Here is a 16,776-nt window from a genome sequence, read left to right as displayed (position 1 = left end):
CCTTTTAAAAGAAATTTTAACTGCGGTAAAAATACACATATTAATTTAATTAATTAATTTAAAATACACATATTAATTAATTAATTTAATTAATTGATTTAATTTATACACATAATAAATTTATTAATTTTAATAAAATTTAGCAACCTTATTGTTTTTTAATGTAGTTTGTAGCGTTGAGTACATTACCATCATTGTGCAACCCATCTCCAGAGCTTTGTCATCTTGCAAGACTGAAACCCAATCCCCATTAAAAAAATAATTCTCTTTTTTCCCCCAACCGCCATCCTGCCTCCTGCTTCTATGAATTCGGCTACACTGGGTACCTCATTTAAAGTGGAATATTACAGGATTTGCCTTCCGTGACTGGCTTATTTCACTTAGCATAGGTTCTCAAGGTTCCTCCATGGTGTAGCAGGTGTCAGAACTTTCTTCCTTTTTAAGACTGAATAGTATTCCATTGTATAGATAGACCGCATTTTTCTTATCCATCCATTCATTCATTGAAGGGCACGTGGGTTGCTTCCAACTTTTGGCTATTGTGAAGAATGCTGCTAGGTGTTAAGTGTGTGCCTTTTTAAAAACCGAGATGTTCTGGATTCTGAAAACCATCTGCCCCCAAAGGCGTTAGGGTAAGGGGCTGTGGGTAGATTCCACACACTGGAGAAGTGGGTGGCTTGGTGGCTAAGAGTTTGGACGTGTTTTAAATCCAGCCTCTGCCAATTAGCAGCAACAGGACCCTGGGCCTAGGGTTAACCTTCTGGGCCTCATCCCCCTTCTCTGTAAAATGCGAATTACAGTTAGTATCTCCTTCCCATATGAGGATTGAGTTCTAATGTGTAAAGTTGTTGAAACAGTGCCTGGATAGAGGGAACAAGAATTATTTCCGGTAGTCACCAGAGAGGCACTCTCACGAATCCCATTTTGCAGAATTGGCAAATTGAGACTTACCCAGAGTCCCCCAGCACGGCCACAGTAGGTCCTGGTTCTCAAGAGATACTGCTGGGAGAACCAGCAGAGCGCGACAGGAAATAGCCCCAGATGGCCCTGGGTCTCCAGGGTCAGGGTCTCACAGACAGTGTGACCTTGAGCCTCAACTTCCCCACCTGAGCACTTTTATGGGACTTACCTTGTCCTCACCCCCTCCTTAGTCACAGTGGGCCAGTGTGTGCATGAGCACTCAGGGTACGTCCGGCACAAAGTGAAGACTGCAGAACAGAAATAGAAATAGCCATTTCACTGCGGGGGAAACTGAGGCAAGGGGCTTTGAATGTGTTTTCCTAGAGTCACCCTGCTCAAAAATGGCAGGCTGGGGGTCCCTACCAGCTCTGTGGACTGGGGACCGACGTGTATAGAGGTGCATACATGCACACCCCCCGCCCCCCACCCAACGTCTGCAGCTGTCGGGGGAACCCATCTGTGGGCAGACACACAAATGTCTAGCCTGACCATCCCACTCGTTCCCAGCGTGGGCCAGAAGCAGCTCCTGTGTCTGGCGCGGGCCCTGCTCCGGAAAACCCAGATCCTTATCCTGGATGAGGCCACAGCCGCCGTGGACCCGGGGACAGAGCTCCAGATGCAGGCTGCCCTCGGGAGCTGGCTTGCTCAGTGCACGGTGCTGCTCATCGCCCACCGCCTGCGCTCTGTGCTGGACTGCGCCAGGTAAGCCTTTCTCCCAGCTGGCGCTCAGCCACCCCCCTACCCCTCAGCCCTGCAGTGACAGAGGAATGCAGCAGGGTTTAGAGCCGGAGGGGCGCTGGGATGGATTATCAAGGGCCCGTTGTACGGGTGGCACACCTGGTGCCCACAGGGGAAGGGGCAAGCCCAAGGACTCGTGCCCAGCGATGCTTCCACATCCCAGGCTGTCAGGGTCCGGAAACTGCAGGGAAGGCCAGACTCGACTGGAGCAGACGTGCTGGGCTTTCAGTGGCAGAGTGCTCGCGCCGATTGGGCTGCTAAGATCCACTCGTTTCCCTCTCCCCTGCAGGGTGCTGGTCATGGACAAGGGGCAGGTGGCAGAGAGCGGCAGCCCTGCCCAGCTGCTGGCCCAGAAGGGCCTGTTTTACAGGCTGGCACAGGAGTCAGGCCTAGTGTGAACCCTCAGCCCTCGCCTCGTCGTACCAACCCAGAGAGGCTGCCGTGCTCTGGGGGTGCAAGGGACCTGGGGTCATCGCTGGTGCCGCCGCGTTGGGCCTAGACCCCACTGTTCTCTGGGAGGAACCGGCAGAGAAAGTGGCTAATCGCCACATACCCAGGAGGACACGGCAACGCCCAGGTTGGCCTGGTGCGGGCTCGTCCAGCCCTGTCCACCCTGGAGCTGAAGTCAACGGTGGATCTCCGCGCTGGCTGCCCACCGGCCTCGCCTGAGGAACTCAGACACCTGCCCCAGCCTGGGCTCCACTGCACACCGTTCAAGTCCACATCCCTGGAGCTGGGATGACGGAGCATGTACCTCTTACAAATTACCCCCTATATTCTGAGATGGTTCCAGACTGACAAGTAATTATAAGAAATAATCTAGAAAGTTCCTGTGTAGTTTTACTAGTTCCCCCAATAATAACATCTTGAAAAACAGTAGGACCGTATCATAACCAGCACAGCGACATCGGTACAACTGGCCGATCTTGTCTGCTTTTTCCCTGTTTACTTGTATTTGCACATGCGTGTGCACGTGTGTGCACACACACGTGCTTCCGTGCAAGCTCCTGCTCTCACCACCACCAGTCGGGATGCCCAACACCTCCATCACCACCAGGACCCCTCTGGTTGCTATTTTGCAACATGCCTACCTTCCTCCTGCCCTGCAAGCACCTGCTGATGTGCTCTCCATTTTGGTAAGTCGTTTTAAAGCTCCCTGTAGGATTCCAGAAAACTCTAACCTCCTGCTGCTCCTCTGCCCTTGCAGATGAGCCCCAGGGAGTGTCTTGTCTGAACCGACACACAAGCCACGGCCCACAGCAAGGACAGCCCCGACCCCCAGCATGAGCACAGGCATGACACATGCGTGCAGGTCCAAAGACAAGATATGCAGAGCCAGGACCCGGGCCCCCACTGAGATGATCTGCTCAGGGCACACGTTTCTTATGTTGGTGAAAGGTCAAATTCCAGCTCCTGGGGTGGGGTGGGGTGGGTGGGGGGTGGTCGTCCCAGCAGCAGGTGCAACAGCCAGAGAGCATCTGCGGGAGGCTGTTGTTGGAAGCCAGAGGTCAGAGGTCAGGGTCAGAGGTGGTTCTGGGCTTGTTCTGGGAAGGGAAACCCCCCGCCTGCCGTGTGTGTAGCTCAGGCCCATTCCCGCAGCAGTCGGAAATCTAATACAGAGCTCCTCAGACTAGCTGCAGGCCCCAGGAAAGAGGGGCTGGAGTCTAAAATAGCCAAGCCTGAGGTCACGCAGACAAGGCTGTGACGGGCAGCCTGAGAAATGAGTCAACGCCTTGGATGAGAACTTTCTGGCAGCTCCGGGTTCTTCCATGACCTTATGGCATCGCTGTGGAGATCAATTAATACATGGAAGGGTTCAGAGCTGAGCTGGGCACAGGGTACGTGCTCCATCGACTTGCACTATTCTTGGAAATACTTTTTTTTTTTTTAAGATTTTTTAAATGCATTTATTCATGAGAGACACACAGAGAGAGAGAGAGAGAGAGGCAGAGACACAGGCAGAGGGAGAAGCAGGCTCCATGCTGGGAGCTTGATGTGGGACTCGATCCCGGGGACTCCAGGATCATGCCCTGGGCCAAAGGCAGATGCTCCACCACTGAGCTACGCAGGCGTCCCTTGGAAATACTATTGTTTGAGGACCTCCTTGGGGTCCTCCATGGGGCAGAGGATATACACACCAGATTATTTTTTTAAGCTGAATCACTGCTGACGTGGGGCTGATAATTCTGTATCACAGAATGTGGGGGTGTTCGGCAGCATCTCTGGCCTCTACTCACTAGACGCCGATAGCACTGTCACCTCCAATTGTGACAAAAATGCCTCTGGACGCTGCCAAATGTCTCCTGGGGGATCAATCACCCGGTTGAGAGGCCGAAACTAATTGACCCCATCGATAATCCAGATACACGGACAGCGGCTGTGTTGGTATATCAGGAAGGGGCTGTGAACACCCACCTGCCTGGCGGGACACAGGACCTAGCCTGTCCCAGCCAGGTCACGGACTTCGGGTCCATCAACCTAGAGTTCTCAGCCCTGAGTAAACTAAACCTAGATCCGAGGGCAGGATATCCCTCTCTGTGCCTAGGTGTGGCCAGGAGCTCACATGGATGCCTTCCCAGGGGCGTCTGGGGTCTGCATCCCTTCCCTGCACCCAGGCCTGTCCACCAAGGGCTGGCCCCACTGTTGCTAGCGCCGACCAACTCTATTTTGGAAATGTGCCAAATGAGGCTCAGAGAGTTCACGTGACCTGCCAAGGTCGCCTGGCTTGTCAGCGGCAGAGCGGGGTCTGCTCCTGGGCCTATTTCACCCCACGGCCCAAGACAGGGTGTGGGGGTTCCTGCCCGACTTTGAGGCACCGGCAGGGACCAGACACAACCCTTGGCACTTCTCTGCTTGGAGGAGAGCCACCTGACCTCCGGGCAGAGCGACCGCAGGACAAAGTGGCAGCAGCTGTTTGGCAAACTCACTTGGGGTCATTCGAGGGCCACTGGCCTCCTCTTTCACGGAGGGAGGTTGTTTGCCAGCGAGCGGAGTGTGCGCCTCAGGAGCCAGCACTGTCAGGGGTGCTCTTGGGCCCACACTGACCCCAGCTCCCTGGAGATTGGCTGGCACCGCCACGCAGGCCCTCCCTCCCCCTGCCACAGACTCAGGGGCACAGCTGCAGGACAAGGCACGTCTGGACCTGTGGTCAGTGCCAGCCTCAGTAGGTCCTTTACCCTCCTGTGTCCCCTCACGTCACTGCGAACGCTCACCAAGCCCTGCCCCAATGCCCGCCATGGCCTGTCCCTGAATCCTTAAGATGGGAGAAGGAATGTTCCATGGTTATCCCCTCGCCGGGATGCTTTGATGAGGCCCCGTTTATAGAGGAGGAAACGCAGACAGAGCCTAAGTAGGGATCTGGACCCGGGTGGCCTGATCCCGAGCCCACGTCCTAACCATTGTGCCATGCTGCCTTGTGCACACTTAAGCTCTAGAACATCAGCTCACCGACAGCTGGATTCCACCCTGGTGTCCCACCACAAGGGAAGCAAGGGGCACACTTCCTTCTTGAAGCCAGGGATTTGTTCACATGTTCACCGTGTCTCCCAGCACCTGGCACGATGCACAGCACACACGAGTGTTCAATAAATGACAATTACGTGGATAGATGGATGGATATGGGGATGGATGGACAAATGAATGAACGAAAGCCGTCACCACGTATGACGGTGTCCTGAGGGCCAGGCGTGGCACCGGGTGCTTTACCTGGATCTGCTCCCATCCTCACACCCACCTGGCCAGGTGGACACAATGATCCCGGCTTGTACCAACGAAGCAAGCACAGATGAAAGGCATGTTCTAGAGGCCCCGATGACTTCACACTTGGCCCAGGGCCCTGCACAGAGGGCTCAGTCCTGGCTCAGAGAATCCAGTCAATGGACGCAAACTGTGTGCCCATCTGGTGGGATTTGTTAAGGAACAAAGCCCTTGCTCTCATGGAGCTACCACTGTAAGAGAAATAGGGAAGGCACCAGCCATGCTGACATCTGGGGAAGAGGGAAGACCCAGAGTGGAGACAGTGGCCAGCACGCCCGAAGAACAGCAGAGGGGCTTGTGGCCAGAGAGGCCTGCAAGGTGGCCAGAGGGGAGCTGAGGGCAGAGAGGTCGCGGGAAGCCAGGTTGTGTGGGGGAGCTGGCTGCCACCAGAGATGGGGACCATGTGACGGGGGTGATGGAGTGGCCGCCCACTCTGTCGTGTTTTTGCAGGCTCACTATGGCTCCCGGGTGGAGCACAGACTGTACTGGAGGTAGGAGCGGCCAGGGCGGAAGCTGGGCAGTGGCTGAGGTGGGGTGGCTGTCCTAGGGACACAAGGGAGGGGCCAGCATGGCGGTAACCAGATGGCAGAGAAGTGGTCAGATTCTCAGTGCTCTGCTGGAATGTGCTGCAGGACCCACATGGGGAGCGTCACGTGAATCCCCACTCCCCTCTGGCCTGGGGACCCCTTCCCATGTGAGCAAGGCTGGCACTGAGCCTAGGGTCTGGCACACAGGAGGTGCCCCTCCTTCCATGGCACTAAAGCACTTACCTGGATGAGCAGGGGAGCAGGTGCTCCAGCCCCAACCTCGGTGCTTCGGGCTCCACCCTCTTCGGGGTTAACGCTGCATGTGGCCTCCCCTTCCAGAAGCAGAGTGAGCTCTAACCCAGGCCCCCCAGGCAGCCCCACAGGCACACACCAGGTCATACACCTGGAAACCCATGTAGGACCTGACCGGAGACCGCACATCTAAAACTGAGCCCCCACTTGCACATCCAAATACTGGCATTCGGACAGGAACCACCCGATCAGCTCGTCTTCACGGGGCGCTTCCACAGCCCAGTCCCTAACAGGGGGCAGCAATGCTGTGAGACCGCCAGTGCCCAGACACTCCTTCGGTGCATTTACTTGGCACGTGGTGGCAGGGTGCTGCAGGAAAGGCGTGCTCCCCAAACACAGGCAATTCTTCTCTATCCAGACTCCCCAGTTCAAAATCAGAAACCTAGCAGGCCAGCCTCACTTCCCAGCTAGCGGCAGCTCAGAAACCATGTAAAGCGACCACAGGGTCCCTACGCACCTAGTGCTCTTCCCTACGCAGCCCTGCATTTCCCAGCTTCCTTTGAGGTCCGGGCCACGTGGCTGATTGTGGCCAACGGGCTGAGTGGATCTGACGTGTCGCTTCTGGTTTGGGGCACCTCGGCCCTGGGTGTGCGTCCTCCACACTTTCCCTTCCCCCCGTGATGCTCATCTCTGGAAGCCAGCCCCTGGGAGGGGAGGCTGTGAGACCAGCACAGGCTGCATCTCTCCGTTGCTGCAGGAAAGGCAGGGGATCCTAGAGGGGCGTGGGACGCCCATCAAAAAATACATGAGTCAGAAATAAACCCTTGTGTTCATCTCCTAAGAGTTTAGGGCTAATTTGGGACCTCAGCGCAGCCTGGCCTATCCTAACATAGGGAGATTCTCTAGAGTAATTTTGGCCACAGGGGACTTTGCCTGGTTCGCGTTCTAGATGACCAAGGTCACGTACCACAAACACATCACTGCTCATTGCCCCAACAATCCCATGGGGCAGATATGAGCAGCCCCATTTTCTAGACCAGGCATCTGAGGCACAGACATCAAGCGACTTACCGAGGGTCAAAGGCCAGCAAACCACAAGGGCAGGCAGGGTCAAGCCCAGGCTCTGTCTGCTGTGCTGTGCCCACACCCCACTAAACCCCACCTGCTGCTTCAGCTCTCACGTCCCAGTCCTGGATGGGAGCTCCCACTGGAGACAACGGGTTTGCCACAAAGAACAGGAAGCAGGCAAGAGGTCACCCCATCCAGACCTCTGAAGGACATGGCAACGCCGCTAACGCCCCAAAGAATACAGAACCACCGTTCAGTAAGAAACAAAACATTTTTTTTTACTGTAAATTATTTGCAAATGTTCATGTTTCCAGTGTAAGTCATTAGAAAAAGATCCCCAAGAAAAACTTGGTTTATCTAATGTGAAAGAATGGTATAACTTACAAAAAAATAAATATGTATTTCCACCTAAAAGAAGAAAGTTGCCTCTCTGGGTTTGAAGTCAGCAATTATGCATCTTGGAGCAGCAGTGACCTTCCTCTGTGTCTTGGGTCTCGCTCTGGTCTCTGAGAAACCTACAGGACGGGCATCGAAGGACTCTGCTTCTCCATCTTCTTCCAGGAACACAGGGACCACCCGTCTGTCGCCTGCCGGCCGACGCGGCTACTCCCTGGGAATGCTGCTCCTCAACCAATGCTTCCCTCCCAAGAAGCTACAGTCTTGAGATTGTTGTTCTCCTGGAGCAGCGCTTAAAAACAAAAAAGCCATAAAAACAACAAAAAAAAAAAAAAAGAAAGAAAAAGCGATCACTGATCTTCGTGAATGGGTCCTTTCCTTGTCGTGGAAGAGACTCGGTAACGCAAGGTCAGTTCTCCACACCGCCATCCTTCAAGCCACCCAGATGCCAAGGGCGAGAGAAGAAATCTAAACGCGCGGAGGCGGCTCAGCAGGGCTCTTTCCAGCACGTACCGGGCGCTCGCGGCCTTGACCGCTTCCTGACCAGCGGCTGACCTTCTCTCGGGGCCTAGAGCAGTAAAGCCATTGCAGCGATGGGTAGAAGAGGGAGGAAAGAAAGCAAGACGAGTGGAGGAGGATCTGAACGGCCGGCCGGGCTGGGGAGTCGGCCCTGAGATGATCTCTGGGGCCCAGAGCTCCGGGTCCGGATGGCCCAGGGGTCCCACTGAGTCCCGTCTGCAAGGCGTCGGTGGACGTGGAGGCTGCCCCTGGCCTGGGAGGCAAGTACTGGTGGCGCAGGGCTGGGCCGTGGGTTCCCAGCGTCTGAACGCCTGGAAGACCAGATGGTGGGAGAGGAGAGGGTCCTTGGCCCTCGGGGTACTGCCCGAGGTGAGAGGGGTCTTCCCAGGCCCCTCACCTCCCATCTGCAGCCCCCGGGAGATGAAGCACTCCGGTGGAGCCAGACGAGGACGCGAGAGGTACGGAGACAGCCGTCAGGGGCCACGGAGCTCCTCAAAGACAGAACTGTAGACTTTGGCTGGAGAGATCTGAGGCAGTTGGCTGGATTTGGTCACTAGCTATCTTATGAAACCAATTTCTCTGGCAGTCTGTCTGCCAAAACCTCCTTGCAGAGCACCAGGAGCACGAGCATGCCTTCCCAGGGGCGTGAGAACGGCAATGGAGGCAAGGCTGGGGAGCGCTTTGGGTGGGCTGTACCTGGGTCTCTTCTGCTTCACGGCCAATTCCAGCTTGGGGGCCAGACGGTGGCTGCTTTGCATGTTTTGGTTTTGGGGGTTGGTTGGTTTTTTTTTAATTTTTGGTTTCAGTATACAGGAGGCTTAGGTTTGCAAGGATAGTGCCTCACTGTGTCATTCTTGGATGCTGGCAGGTCGGCCCTGCAATTCTGACGGGACGCACCAGCTCCAGGGCTCACACCAGGCCAGCATCTTTGGCCATGCTGTAGAAGAGACCTCTCTGCTGTAGGAGGTCGGAGGGCTGGCCGCACTCTCGGATCTCTCCCTTGTCCAGGACGATCACCCTGCAAGAGGAGGAGACACAGACATGAGCAACAGGGAAGGGGGTGGGCACCTTGTACCCCCAAGAGCCACCCAAACGAATCTCTGGCTTTGGGTCAGGCCCCCAACATCTTCTGCTAGGACTGCTGGACTGCTGCAGTAGCCTTCCAGCTGGCTGCCATCCTTGAGCCCTTCTGCTCAAAGTCAAAGTCCTGTGATGCTCACCCCCAGGACTGGCTCTCTTTTTCTAGTACCTTCCCAGTGTTTATTGTCTATCTCCACATCCAGCCCCCACCTGACCCAGAAGGTCCCACAGGTAGGCTCCTTATCTGCTACCCCCCTCCTGAGTCTCCAGCGCCTACAACAGGGCCGGGAAGTGAGAGGCACTCCACACATGTGTTGACTGAACAAACGATGCAGTGATGCCAGCAGTGCCCAGGGGAAAGAGGGCTGTCACCAGACACAGGACGAAGCTGAGTGAACGGGGCCATCCCCTGGCCGGGAGGCCTCCAGTGCCAGGAGCCTCACCTTGTGTAGTCCATGATGGTGTTGAGGCGGTGCGCGATGGTGAGGACGGTGCAGTCGTCAAACTGCGTCCGGATGGTAGACTGAATGAGGTCATCGGTTTCTAGGTCTACGGCCGCCGTGGCCTCGTCCAACACGAGGATCTTGGTTTTCCTCAGCAGAGCCCGGGCCAGGCACACGAGCTGGCGCTGCCCGACGCTGGACCAGGAGACAGAGGGTCAACACCATCCCTGCCCCCAAGCCCAGGCCTGCACTGCAAGAAGGGACGGGGGACACGTGGTGTCGCCGAGACCAGGAGGGCCCTGATACTTGCCACCCTCCCTACGCCTGCGCCCCGGCACATGTTACTGACTGCTCGGGACATTCCTGCTAGTGAGCTAGAATTGGGCTCGAATCGTGTTCCAAACAGGGCTCGGAGTGGATATCCAAACTAACTGACCAATTCGACATGGGTGGTGTGGCCGAGCACTAAATGGCCCCATTCCCGTACCTTCCCAGTTGACTCGGGACTCGGTCGTGGGTCTTGCTTTGGTCAATGGGATGGTGGCAAACATAAGGCCAGTGGAGGCTCGCAGAGGGAATGCACGCCAGGGCTTGCTCACACGTGCCCCTGTGCTATCACCATGACACCGTGGCTGGGCTGGGCCGCTGGAGGAGGTGGCGCCTGTGAAGCCGACCCTAACTGCCACAGTGGACCCCCATCCACACATGGGAGCCAAGAACAGCAGAGCGCCACATGCTGCAGCAGCTGAACACATCCGAGGTTTGGTGGCTGGTTGTCACCGGGATGGGTAAGGCATTAATGACACTGGAGCAGGACTCAGGTTCCCCGAGGCAGCGGGTGGAGACTCAGAGGGCTCAGAGACGTGCTATGTACCGACCGATACAGAAGCCTTTCAACAGTCGAACTAACAATCACTCTGAACCAACTAAACCCAGTGTGAGAAAGGAACCACAATGGCCATCCTGGCTACACCCCACGGTACAACGGGCCTGGACTGAAACTCATCTTACCCACGCTGAAATCAAGGCTCCAAGGGGTTAAGAGAAAACGGCTCATCCGTGGCAGAGCTGGGACTCAAACCCAGGCCGGACACACGCAAAAGGACAGAACTGTTCAACACCTGGACGGAGGTGGAGCCCAGGAGGCCCGACCAGGGCCTCACACCCCTGCCTACCTCAGGTTCTCCCCGCCCTCTGCACACTCTTGGTTCAGCTTATCGGGAAGGCCTGACACGAAGTCCTTCAGGTGAGCCAGCTCCAGGGACGTCCAGACTTCTTCGTCTGAGTACTGGCTGAATGGGTCCAGGTTCATGCGGAGCGAACCCGAGAACAAAACAGGGTCCTGTTCGGGGAGAAGACAGCAGGTGAGGCTCACGTCATCCTGGATGCGCACGGGGTGAACAGGGGGGGCCGTGCAAAGTTCCAGCCAGAATTGTTCAAGACAGGGTTCCAGGGTTCCTTGGAATCACTATTTCTGGAGATATGAGTAATGAGGGGGGAGGAAAGGTTCGGAAAAATCCTGGGGTAACTGTAATAGAATAGATTTCTTTTGGCAAAACTTCCCAGAGCCTCCAGTACACAGAAGCTTCTGGAAGGTGGAAGCAGCATGGGTAATTCCTTGGCATAAAGTACTAGGGATTCCTCCTTGTTCCCTGCCTTCAAAGGAAGAATCTTAGAAGAAATTTTAGGAAAAATAACATAACAAGGCAACTCATTAGGGAATGGCCCCCTACAGGAATCAATCTAGAAGATTCGTATTTCTTGCCTGGCTCTTGAGAGGCTTACTTTTGTCCTGAGTGGAACCAGGAGGAGTAAAAGAAGGATACCCAGTTAATTTCCACTGTTATTTATACACTAAGAGGAGATTCAGTGGCAAAGCGACAGTATCATTTCAATGAAAATAACAAACTAGGAAAAAAAAAAAAACAAAGTAAGAATACATTCACATTTGTCCCCAAAACATGCATACATGGCTCTCCGTATGCCTCACTCATGCCCCCGTTGCACCCAGACCCCACCTGCGGGATGATGGTGATCTTGACGCGCAGGTCATGCAGGCCGATCTTGGCAATATTGATATCGTCGATAATGATCTCCCCCTCGGCAGACTCATTGATCCGAAACAAGCCCAGGGTCAGGGACGACTTCCCAGCTCCCGTCCGCCCCACGATGCCCACCTGTGTGACAGGAAGGGCCCAGGGTGAGGTGGGAATGCTGGTATCCGGGTGTCACCTCCCGTCTGTCCCCAGTGTCTGCCCTAAAGCAGTTAAGTCATCTGGTCAACCCAGCACCCACCACAGCCTTCCCCAACGACAGCTTCCCAGGGACACTCCTTCAGGGGCCGTGCTGGCCAAGGGTCAGGAAGGACTTCCTTCTCTGTGCCAGCTCTTTTTAGAACTAATGGTAATCAGCCCTCTTGATAGGTTAGTACAGACCTCCTAAAGGGACAGGGCTCGGCTGAGCAGAAGGGATTTTCCATAAAGCCCTATTTTTTTGTTTCTAGGTAATAGTAATAAGTCAGGTGTTTTCCTCATACTGTTTTTCAACCCTTTGACGGTGAGCTTCCCATCCCAAGCTGTGGAAGTATCTCAAAGATTCAAGTAGATCCCCCTGCACACCTCCACCCTCCATCCTGGCTGCATGAGCAACAAGAACTTATGGATAGGACCTGGTCTCCATTCATCCTCTCTTGCTAATTTTTTTAGATTTTTATTTATTTATTCACGAGAGACACAGAGAGGGAGGCAGAGACACAGGCAGAGGGAGAAGCTCTATGTAACGAGCCCGATGCAGGACTGGATCCCAGGATTCCGGGATCATGTCCTGAGCTGAAGGCAGACTCTCAACCACTGAGCCACCCAGGCGTCCCTCCACTAATCCTCTCTTGAGGAAACAGCGCTCCGTGTTCAGTGGCCAACAACTGACATTCCTGACATGCAATTACAACCCTTCCCTTCTCATCCGGGCTCTTGAAAGGCAGGCTTCCTCCAGCCTCTAACCGAAATGTCAAACAACAGAGACTCACGATGGAAAAGTGAGCCATAAAGATCACCACCCACTCTGTTTTTCCCCTTGTTCACTTAGAGAAATTATCTAATGAGAATGAAACATTCTGAGCCTTGAGGTAGAAGGGTTTAGCAAATGCCTATGTTCAGGGGATCCCTGGGTGGCTCAGCAGTTTAGCACCTGCCTTTGGCCTAGGGTGTGATCCTGGAGTCCCGGGATCAAGTCCCGCATTGGGCTCCTGGCATGGAGCCTGCTTATCCCTCTGCCTGTGTCTCTGCCTGTCTCTCTATCATAAATAAATTTTTAAAAATCTTTTAAAAAAAATGCCTATGTTCAGAGATGAAAGAAACACTGTCCTCTGGCAGACAGCTGGGAAGACCCTTCCTCTGATTCCTGAGGAGGCTCTAAGGGTCTCAGGCCAAGGATGTCTTCCAGGAACAGCTTGGGACTAGGGGTATGTTCCAAAATTCTGACAATCTCACATGTTCACTGAGCTATCCCTCGCGGTGACGATGGCATCTTTCTATTCTAGGCGTGAGGAACTAAAATGCCTACGGGAGCCCAGTAGGCATGTAAGTGAGACAGGGAGGGACCAGGTGAGCTGGGAGGCTCTCGTCTAGAAAGAAACCAGGCAGGGAGTGTAAGCCCAGTGTTGCTAGATTTTCTGCAAGAAACGCAGGAAGTTGGGGCACCTGGGTGGCTCAGTCGGTGAGGCATCCAACTCTTGGTTTCGGCTCAGGTCATGATCTCAGGGTCATGTGACTGAGCCCCACATCAGGCTCCACACTTAAGATTTCTCTCTCCCTTTGCCCTTCCCCCTACCACCTGCCTGTACACGTGTTCTCAAAAAAAAAAAAAAAGAAAAAGCAGGAAATGGATTTTTGTATAAGACACACTTGATTTTTCAATATTTGCAATGTATTCATATTTTTTTTCTAAATATTTATTTATTTATTCATGAGAGACAGAGAGAGAGAGAGAGAGAGAGAGTGAGAGAGGCAGAGACACAGGCAGAGGGAGAAGCAGGCTCCATGCAGGAAGCCCGACATGGGACTCCATCCCAGGACTCCAGGATCACACCCTGAGCCAAAGGCAGATGCAAAACCGCTGAGCCACCCAGGCATCCCTGTATTCAGATTTTTTTCAAAACATACCTCTGGGCCTCATCTGGCTCCCTGCTAACAATATGCAAGGCACCTGGGACACTCTAGCGGCTTCTACTTCCACAAACCCCTCCTAGATAAGGCCACCCCACGGAATCAGACTGTGATAAACTGGAGAAACGATGCACCTGGTTGCAAGCTATGTCCCGCTGTCAACAGTTGGGGGAACAAGACGCACCCACCTTTTCCCCTCCGTTGATGGTGATGTTGATGTGCTTGAGAACCAAGTCCAGGTTTTCTCGGTAGCGGAGGCCGTAGTCCCGGAATTCCACTCGGCCCACCTGAGGCCAGGTGCTGGGCGGAGCCATCTCCTGGATTTGCCAGGGAGCCTGTGATGAGGAGGAGGTGGGGGAGAGACAGGGTAAAAGATTTTAAGTCCGTCTCTGGAGCCTCAAGGCTACAGGTTGTGGCTGCACAACCCCTGTGACGTCATCGCCTTCCCTCTGGCTCACTCTGCTCACCCCCATGGCTGCACTGTTCCTTAGACGCACCTGCACACCCCACCCCTGGGCCTTTGCACACTCTGCATGGAAGACTTTTCCCCAAACTCCCCTCTGGGCATGCTCCCTCACATGCTGCACATCTCAGGGCCATTCACACCACCCCTGTGCTCTGGGCCCTCCATCCCCTCCTTGCTTCATTCTCCTTCAGACCATGTGGCAGCTCCCTGCACCCTCCGGGGCCGACAGCACACAGGAGGGACTCCGTGAATATTCACGGACCAAATCAATGAATGAGTGGTCTTCTCTGGACAGACACGAGGGCAGAGGTGTTACTCTGAATGGTGTTGCCTTCTACGTGTGGAGTGGAGGGCAACTGTAAAAGCAAAGGCTGATGCTTTTAAAGATCACGGTCACATGACCTCATTTAATCCTCACTACAATTCCATGAGTGGGGTCCTTACACATGAGGAAACTGACACAGAGAGGGTAAGTAACCTGCCCAGGGTCACACAGCCCTTAGTTCTGAAGAGCTTCTTAGTTCAGTTCAATACCTCCTGAGTGCTACAACTGGGTGTGCTCTGGGCCAGCCTTGGGGCTAGCTTGGGGGAAACTGAGAAATGGAGACGACAATGAAAGGGAACTTTCATCCTTTCTTCTCCATAAACTTGTTAGATTATTACTATTTTTTACAACAAGCATACTTTCCTTTCATATATTTATGTGTATAAATGAAGGGGATAAGCTCTACAAACATAGGGGGCCCTGGAAGAGAAGTGGGTGGAACTTTCAAACTATGAAAATATATGTTAACATAAACATTATGTTAATTAATAACTATATTCACACACAAATATGTATTTTTATGGTGGTAAGATCCTGGATGATCTTTACTTTCTTTTGTATTTTTCAAGCATATTCTTATTCTAAAAACATAAAACTAAAAAATCAAAAGAAATAAAAACATGGCACTTTAGAGAAAATTAATTTCATACTTCAGATGATGAACTGCATGGCGTGAGAAATTGATCTTAAAAGCTATTGTGCAAACATTATATGTTCTCATTCATTTGGGGAATATAAATAATAGTGAAAGGGAATAGAAGGGAAGGGAGAAGAAATGGGTAGGAAATATCAGAAAGGGAGACAGAACATGAAGACTCCTAACTCTGGGAAACGAACTAGGGGTGGTGGAAGGGGAGGAGGGCAGGGGGTGGGGGTGAATGGATGACGGGCACTGAGGGGGGCACTTGACGGGATGAGCACTGGGTGTTATTCTGTATGTTGGCAAATTGAACACCAATAAAAAATAAATTTATTATTAAAAAAAAAAAAAAAGCTATTGTGGGCAGCCCAGGTGGCTCAGCGGTTTAGTGCCGCCTTCAACCCAGGGCGTGATCCTGGAGACCTGGGATGGAGTCCCACGTCGGGCTCCCTGCATGGGGCCTGCTTCTCCCTCTGCCTGTGTCTCTGCCTCTCTCTCTCTCTCTCTAATGAATAAATAAATAAAATCTTAAAAAAAATAAAAATAAAATAAAAGCTGTTGTAAAAAAATAAAATCAATGCCCTGGGAAGACCCCTGGTGTAATACATATTTATCTCCACAGGGGGCGCTCGCACCATTCTGATCAACACCCTCCAATGCCGCGGGACCTGGTTCCCTGGAGTGAGTTAGAGCCTGAGTGTTAAGGACGGGCACCGCTCACCTCTGCAGATGCCTCCAGACAGCTGCAGCAGGGCCCTGCTCTCATCCCCAAGGGGCACTTTCTGGGGAGGCAGCGTGCCAGTGGTAACCGTACAGACCTGCCATTTGCCAGCCATGTAATCTCGGGCAAGTAACTTAACCCTGTGTCTCAGTTTCCTCATCTGTAAAATGGGATCCTGATAGAATGAGAATTACGAGGCTACGGAGAGTACGAAGTACTCCATGTCAGATGTGTAGTACAGGGCCTGACACCCCTCCGAGGGCACAACATGTGTCCCTATCATTACCGGTGCTGTCTCTCCAGGCATTACCATGATCGTCACGATGGTCACTACCACTGCTCTTGGGGGTGGTGTGCAAGCAGAAAAAGGCAGTTCTAAGGACAATGGGCCACTGAAGTCTGGACACTTGGGTCCTACTCCCAGCCGTTCTGACCACGTGTGACCTTGGATCAGCCACTGTCCCTCCCTAGGCCGCCCTTTGTTCCACCTATAAAATGGGGACTTCCGTTGAATAACTGCAGGGTTCCCCAAACTTTGGCCAATTCCCCACCAACATCCACATACTGATTCTCTTGTTAGTGACTTTCAGTGCTTTGAATCAACTCACTGGTAAATTAATTTTCAAACTTAAAGGGGAAGCTAGTGTCTCATTTTCCATAACAGAAACCCTCATACACATATGTGACAAGTAACAGAAGACAATTCTTGTTGAATAGAGGTT

At 53.3% G+C, this 16,776-nt stretch overlaps 2 protein-coding genes across 6 annotated transcripts in view; one reads left to right on the top strand and one right to left on the bottom strand.

Annotated features, from left to right (window-relative positions):
• Nucleotides 1–2,577, top strand: part of ABCC6 (ATP binding cassette subfamily C member 6) — a 48,877-nt gene extending 46,300 nt beyond the window's left edge. For all 4 annotated transcript variants that reach the window (XM_072835908.1, XM_072835905.1, XM_072835907.1 and 1 more), the window contains 2 exons: nucleotides 1,468–1,662; nucleotides 1,988–2,577. In XM_072835908.1, the coding sequence (XP_072692009.1) occupies nucleotides 1,468–1,662; nucleotides 1,988–2,096 (304 nt within the window). In that variant the 3' untranslated portion in view covers nucleotides 2,097–2,577. The remainder of the gene's footprint in view (nucleotides 1–1,467; nucleotides 1,663–1,987) is intronic.
• Nucleotides 2,578–7,553: 4,976 nt separating this feature from the next.
• ABCC1 (ATP binding cassette subfamily C member 1 (ABCC1 blood group)) overlaps nucleotides 7,554–16,776 on the bottom strand; it is a 135,677-nt gene continuing 126,454 nt past the window's right edge. The window contains exons 27-31 of one of the 2 annotated variants that reach the window (XM_072835902.1): nucleotides 14,091–14,237; nucleotides 11,758–11,916; nucleotides 10,915–11,081; nucleotides 9,740–9,934; nucleotides 7,554–9,234 (exon numbers count right to left, since the gene is read on the bottom strand). In XM_072835902.1, the coding sequence (XP_072692003.1) occupies nucleotides 9,126–9,234; nucleotides 9,740–9,934; nucleotides 10,915–11,081; nucleotides 11,758–11,916; nucleotides 14,091–14,237 (777 nt within the window). In that variant the 3' untranslated portion in view covers nucleotides 7,554–9,125. Of the gene's footprint in view, nucleotides 9,235–9,739; nucleotides 9,935–10,417; nucleotides 10,606–10,914; nucleotides 11,082–11,757; nucleotides 11,917–14,090; nucleotides 14,238–16,776 lie in introns of those variants that run through there. The other variant, XM_072835903.1, reaches the window with a different exon arrangement.

The sequence above is a fragment of the Canis lupus genome, chromosome 8 (assembly GCF_048164855.1).
Source record: "Canis lupus baileyi chromosome 8, mCanLup2.hap1, whole genome shotgun sequence".
NCBI classification, from domain to species: Eukaryota; Metazoa; Chordata; class Mammalia; order Carnivora; family Canidae; genus Canis; species Canis lupus.
This window is presented reverse-complemented; position numbering and strand designations above follow the sequence as displayed.